The sequence below is a fragment of the Nematolebias whitei genome, chromosome 2, assembly GCF_014905685.2.
Source record: "Nematolebias whitei isolate Nwh7 chromosome 2, NemWhi1, whole genome shotgun sequence".
In the NCBI taxonomy this organism is placed as follows: Eukaryota; Metazoa; Chordata; class Actinopteri; order Cyprinodontiformes; family Rivulidae; genus Nematolebias; species Nematolebias whitei.
The window spans coordinates 18417300-18423939 of NC_056499.1; the positions used below are offsets into that span (position 1 = coordinate 18417300).

Below are 6640 nucleotides of genomic sequence, written 5' to 3' on the forward strand. Positions count from 1 at the left end.
TTATTTGTCAGATTTAGTCCACAGTTTCAGGAGCTGTACTTCTTTATCTACAGAATTATTTGTCAGTTTTAATCCACAGTTTTAGGAGCTGTACTTCTTTATCTACAGAATTATTTGTCAGATTTAATCCAGTTTCAGGAGAAACTCTTGCGAGAGCATCACAAAAGGAGTAAGAATAGAAAAAGTTCTGGCATTTGAAAGCTTGAACCAGTTCTTTAGCACTGGAGTCTGTGGCAGCACCTTTATTGAAGCCTTTCCTTTTATTTGTTCTTTTTTTTTAAGATAACTTGTTGGAGAATGTAATTAGTCCATTGTCTTTGCTGTTTCAGTAAAGAATGACTTTTGAAGTGTGGATAACAGAAATAGACAGGTAATTCTCAACAGCTTCAGGAAACAGCAGCTGTTTATCCTCGTTTTGTTAGAGACGTGAGGAAAAGCAGCATCTCTGCACCACTGCACCACTTCCCAAGACGAAGAATGTGTAGAATTAGGCAATGTTTGTAGTTAATGACTGACAGGATATAAAGAGGAAAGTCAGTGTGTTTATAGGCTGAACTGGGAGCATTGGCTAGGAAAGTGGTGTGAAGTTTCTGCTTAAAGAACCTGAGGTTTCCTCAAAGTTTCCAACTCAAAAGTACAGCATGATCCATTTGGCAAGCTTGCAAGTTATATTCTTTAAATTGTTACTTTATAAGGCTGTACGTGATGCATTCAAGTGACAAATATACTTTTAATAGTGCTTTGCGAGACAATGGTAGTCCCTCAAATGGCCCACAGCGACTGCAGAGAGAACGGAGGGGATCTGCAGCGCTCCGAGCAGGAATGTGTGCAGGGATGAGCAGCACCTGGTCCTCACGAGCACTTCAGGTTAAATAAGCATTTAATTCAAGACTTAATCAACATTTGTCAGTAATTAAAGAGCTTTTAAAAATAAATAAGAGTAAAAATTACATATGTACATGAAAATAGGAGCAAATGTACAGGATAAATCCTCTCCTCCTGTAGGACCTGTGTTGTGACCGGTGTCTAACAACAGAGCTGAGTACACATTCCTCCTGTTATTACCACAAAGTTTTATTTTGGTGACATACTGAGGGAGCACTGGTCCCTGAAGCCAGCAGTCAACACGTCCAAGGATGGAGCTCAGTGAGTAAAGCAGCAGTGCCACCTTGTGATCGTAGGCTGCAAACCAATTCAGGGCTTTTCAAATATTGCTCAGGGGCCAGACATCCAGCAGTTATTCTCATTAAATAAGTTTGTTTTATGGTTTAAAATCCAGTTTTATTTAAATATGAACTCACTGGTGGGCCGAACTGAGCTCAACTGTGGACCTGATTTGGCCCCCGGGTCACCAGTTGAATAGCCCTGATCTTCAACTCCATAGAAAACACGTAAAATTATCCTATTTGAAGTACAATTCTTTTTCATTATTCCATCCGTTTTCTATGGAACACCAAAATGCTCAAAATGAAATAAATAAATACAGAATTATGAAATAAGAAAAAAAAAAGGGTTATTTCATAATGCTTTATTTATTTATTTATTTCATTTTGAGCATTTCGGTGGTCCATATTTTTAAACCTATTGTTAGTTTTAATAGTGGCAAACACATTGTTCAGATTAGAATCATAGATTGTTTCATTAACTTAAACGTTATTCACATAAAATAAAACAACCACAAATAAAATCTTTCAGTATTTTTATTCTTCTTCACATACAATACTTTAGAAAACATATATTTATACCGATTCATATTAAAAATAAAAAAATAAATATTTCAACCACCATTAACCAATTTCCTTCGACTTTTAATGGATGTTTTTCAAGATGCTGCAGAGATTAGGCTTAAAACAACTTCTAGAGAAAGAAAGAAAAAAGACTTATGTGGACTAAAGCATCACAATGACATAAAACCATATTTCACTTTTAAAGTGAGGCAATAAACTAAACAAGAACAAGAGTAAATAAACAAACTATCCTGTAATAAACATTTGGATCAAGAAATGAACTGAGCTCAGATTCTGCTGCCATAAAAACAAACGCTAATGAATAAATACAAAAAAACACTAAATTTATATATAAAACCACAAAGTGACAGTTGAAAGACACAAAAAATACGACAAGATTTAGTTAAATGGCAGTGCTGGGTTCAACCTGAGGCTGTGTTCAGATTAATTCCTCCTCTGAGTCGTCAGTTTTACCACTTTTAAACCCGAAGCCTAAAGCGTTTGGAGTCTTGGCCTTTCTGCTGAGTGACACCGAACATCACGGACTCAGATCAGAGCATAAGATGCTTGCATTTGGATTTTAAAGCATTTTGGATGTCTGGCACAAAGAAAAGAAGCATCTTCTAAAGGAGTTGACTGAGCCGTGTGCAGTCTAAATATTTACTGAGAATTGGCCGCTTTACACCGGGCTTTACATGCTCATAGATGGCTTTTAGAGCCGTTTATGAAGAATTTAAGGTTGTGAAGTGGGCTTCCTGTAAACACAAAGTAGAGTGCTCGGAGTAAAAAAAAAAAAGCTCAAGTCAGAATAAGATATGCAGCTGTAATCTGATTACTCTGATTAACAAAGGGTACATTTTGGAAAGAACTGTGAGGATGAATGTTGACAGACCACCCCTCTCAGCTGCCGTAAAGATGATTCAAGTTGAAGTTTTGTGGCAGAAGTCCAAATGAAAAAACAAACAGAAAAAGTCGACAGAAAAAAAAGAGTAAAGACTCGCTTTGAGATTTCTAGTTTGTCACTTGATATTTTCGACAATAATTTGTGCAAACATTTATCAAAACAGGTCAGAAATGTGTTCAGTCCTGCTTTACAACAGTGTGACAACATGTAGCTGCTTTCATTTGTTAAGGCTGGAAAATGACAAGAAAACGCTCCCCGTCTGTGAGCTTCATGATTAAAAAAAAATCTAAAAAAATAAAACGGATGCATATTTTCAGTTATAGTTGTAGTGCTGCATTGTTCTTATTACGTTGACTTTGGTGAAAGGATAACAGTTTTCCACAGCAGAGTGAAAAAGATGTGAGAGGATAATTTCCTTCGAGTTATAATAGTTCTAAAAATAGTTTCAGTGTGTCCGACCTCACCACAGCTTCCTTTTCATTCAACCTTTATACAGGTTAGTGTCATTAAGTCACGAGGACTCATTTTCAACAGAGACCTGTAGAGACCTTTTCTGTGAAGACACTTTCTCAACCATGTCTTTTAATAACTTGAATAATTCTAATTTCAGCCTTTAAAAGTCTCCGTGTTATCTGACACACCAACTCACTTCAGTGAGACAGAAAGAGGAACTTCCTGGAATTGAGCTTCAAGTTTTATTTTCCTTTTGATTGGACTCACGTACACGTCTTCCTCCGTTTCCTCCTTTCAGAGAAGAGCTCGCTGCTGCTCTTCCTGCAGAAACGCCTGTTTCTCCATCAGTTTCCTGAACATCCCTTCCCTGTTCCCCAGCAGCTCTGTGGGGGTGCCGCACTCGGCTACATGCCGCTGATCAATCACAGCGACACAGTCGGCGTTCTTAATGGTGGACAGACGATGAGCAATGATCACGACAGTCCTCCCTGCACATCGAGCCAGAAGGGGACAAGAACGCTGCATGTTAGCTTGATGATGGAGTTTACAAACAACTGGAACAGGACGGGAAGAAAAGATGGTGAGATCTACCTTCCATCAGGCGCTCCAACGCCTCCTGCACGAGGAACTCATTCTCAGCATCTAGGGCGCTGAAGGAGGACAAACAGGAAATTTATAATCATTTAAGGTTTTGTTGCAAAGTAAAAATGTTTTTAAAAGTAAGTAACTACTGACAAAACAGTGTAAACAGTGTGACTGCTCTGACTCCATGTCTCCATCTCTTACCTGGTGGCTTCATCCAAAAGTAGGATCTTTGGATTCTGAGAACAAAAACAACAGAGTGTTACAGACAATATTCTAGGTTTCATGGAAAAGATAAAACTGACGCTGAAGCTGTAATTTTAAATCTAAGGCAAGTAGTAGATGTTTTTATGACACTTTCAGGGAGTGACACATAATAAATAGGCAGGGGGGTGCGTCTTTTTCCTGTTGTTTATTAAATTTAAAAATTAGTTGCAAATCCACCAACATGTTCTAGTAAATGGTAACCTAAGATGCCTGCATTACTGTCATCTGACCAAAGAATGTGATGTTAGGCCTGTCGCGAGAAACAATAAATCACTTAATTGCATGATAAATGAAAATTATCGACCTCATTTTCATTTATCGGCTTTATCGTTTCTTTGTGTCTCTCTCTTTCTACTGAAGACACTGGATGACAAAAGGCTCAACTCCGGTGCACTTCACTGATCCTTCCCTTGCTCTTTAAAATCTGTTTTAACCGTCTAAAATCACATTTTTGGATCGTTAAAAGCAGCTAAGCTGAGAAGCTAAGCTACGAGCTAAGCTAACAGGCCAACCTCGGGAAAAAATCTCTGTCTTGTCGAAGCTCAAAATTCACGGTTGAAACCCGTGCCTTAGTCTAAAAAATTGTTTTTCTCTGCAAAAAGCTGAGAACTTATTTATTGATTTTTTTTATTAAAAGCTTTGTGTGACAAATGCTATGCTAAAGAGCTCAAATCACACCGAGGAACTGCCATGTTGAGAACCAAAAAACAGGAAGGAGAGACAACCCATGTCACGTCAAGGGGCCTCCCTCCCGTTTTTTTTAAGATACATGCTGCTTGCTCCCTCAGTATCCATCATTTGGTTCAAACAGTCTTATACTGCCATCCAGTGGTCAAAAAAGGTACTACACATAAAAATTACCCAACATTTCTTTTTAAATTTGACAATAATTACTAATTATTATCAAATTTCAAATAATATAATTTATCACAATAATTTCAGAGACAGTTAATCGCCCAGCAAAATTAGTTATCGTGACAGGCCTATGTGATGTTTAAAGACAAGTGTGAACATAACCATGCTGTGAAGAATGAAACTTTTTTTTTTTTTACCTTGAGCAAAGCTCTGGCTATGGCTATTCTCTGCTTCTGACCACCTGAGGTAAAAAACAAACAAACGGGTTAATCACATGTAAACACAAGTTTAGTTGTGATTTTCTTTTCATTTTCTCCAGAAAACTGTCCTAGATCTAAGATCTAAGACAAATAAATAAGATCTAATGTAAATCCAACATGTTCTCATTATTAAAACAAGTTAAAAATCTGAACCGATTTATTTAACTTTCATTTAATCACAACTAAAGCAAAAAAAAAGACAACCTTACAGCAATGAGTCAATGATGCTACTGGAGTTGTAAAAACTCAACTGGAGAGAGGACAACACTTTTTTTTAAGCTAAGAATCAGAAATTGACCACGTTCTTCTCAGATTCTTGAGGGAAAGTCGAGCCATAGCAGTGAGCTGACTCTGATGTGAAGCAGTGGTTGGTTTCCATGTTGCAGCTCGAGTTTCTCACCTGACAGCAGCACTCCTTTCTCTCCCACAACTGTGTTGAAGCCTTTGGGAAAAGCCTGAATGAAATCAAAAGCGTTGGACACTTTGGCGGCCCTGTAGATGTCCTCTGTGGTCACATCTTCAGGGTCCACAGCACCATATGCAATGTTATCTCTTATGGAACAGGAAAACAGGACCGGCTCCTTGAAGAACAATGAAAAATTAGTTGCTATTTGTTCTAACAGCATTAATAATTTTAGACTGAATATTTTAAATAAAACCCAATTAATATTATTAATTATGATTTACCTGGCTGACAGTTCCAATGTGACCTCTGAGCCAGTAGGGATTTAAATCCCTGATGTCATAACCATCAATAGAGATGATACCTGAAGAAAAAAAAAAACTCCTTTAGTTTTTTAATTTATTTATCTATCTTTGGTCATAGATTGATTTTTTTTTTTTTGAAGGCGTGAAAGCTGATCGGGGGTATGTTTATTTTGTTCTCACCAGCATCAGGGTCATACAGCCTGAGCAGCAGCGAGACAAGAGAGGATTTCCCGGACCCACTGGGTCCCACCACAGCCATGACGGTACCAGCCGGAACAAAGAGATTAAGGTTCTGAAAAATAGGAGCCTCCTTTCGAGCCGGGTAGGCGAACGAGACGTCACAGAACTGTAGCTGGCCCTTCAGCTGATCTGCAGGAAGGACTTGTCCCTCTATGAGACCGTAAAGAAACAGAAACGAGAATAAAGAGGGGGGAAAAACTAAAGAAAACAAACCCTGTGTACAGTATTCTCATTAAGACCAACAATTTAATCCATGTACAGTCACTTAAACAAGATTAAATTCAATCCATTGCCAGTAGCTTTATATTTACTGTCTGGGATTTGAAGGCTTCAGTCGACAAAGCTGGAGTTACATATTTAACCCAGACAACCTGCAGCTAAGACAAAATGAGGGGAATGCATTACACCGTATCCTGCAGGCTGCTCTGAACCATAAAATCTTCAAAAACTATTAATTATTACTATTATATGAACACTCAAATACCAAATATTAGCAGGCGTTAGAAAATGTTTGCTGCCTCAGTAAAAAGGTGAAAACAATGTTTCAGAATGTACAACTTGTGACATGTCTGAGTAAACAAAGACAGTTGTATGAAACGTTGTCTCTTGTTTCACAGTCATCAGTAAAATAATTTAGTTTTCTA

General features: G+C 37.8%; 1 protein-coding gene across 1 annotated transcript in view; it reads right to left on the minus strand.

Moving 5' to 3' along the window:
- Positions 1–3269: 3269 nt before the first annotated feature.
- The window catches only part of abcb10 (ATP-binding cassette, sub-family B (MDR/TAP), member 10), a 10150-nt gene continuing 6779 nt past the window's right edge, over positions 3270–6640 (minus strand). Inside the window, exons 8-14 of the mRNA XM_037697500.1 lie at positions 5937–6146; positions 5736–5815; positions 5449–5629; positions 4986–5029; positions 3871–3905; positions 3676–3734; positions 3270–3572 (exon numbers count right to left, since the gene is read on the minus strand). Coding sequence (XP_037553428.1) covers positions 3379–3572; positions 3676–3734; positions 3871–3905; positions 4986–5029; positions 5449–5629; positions 5736–5815; positions 5937–6146 — 803 coding nt within the window. The 3' untranslated portion in view covers positions 3270–3378. The remainder of the gene's footprint in view (positions 3573–3675; positions 3735–3870; positions 3906–4985; positions 5030–5448; positions 5630–5735; positions 5816–5936; positions 6147–6640) is intronic.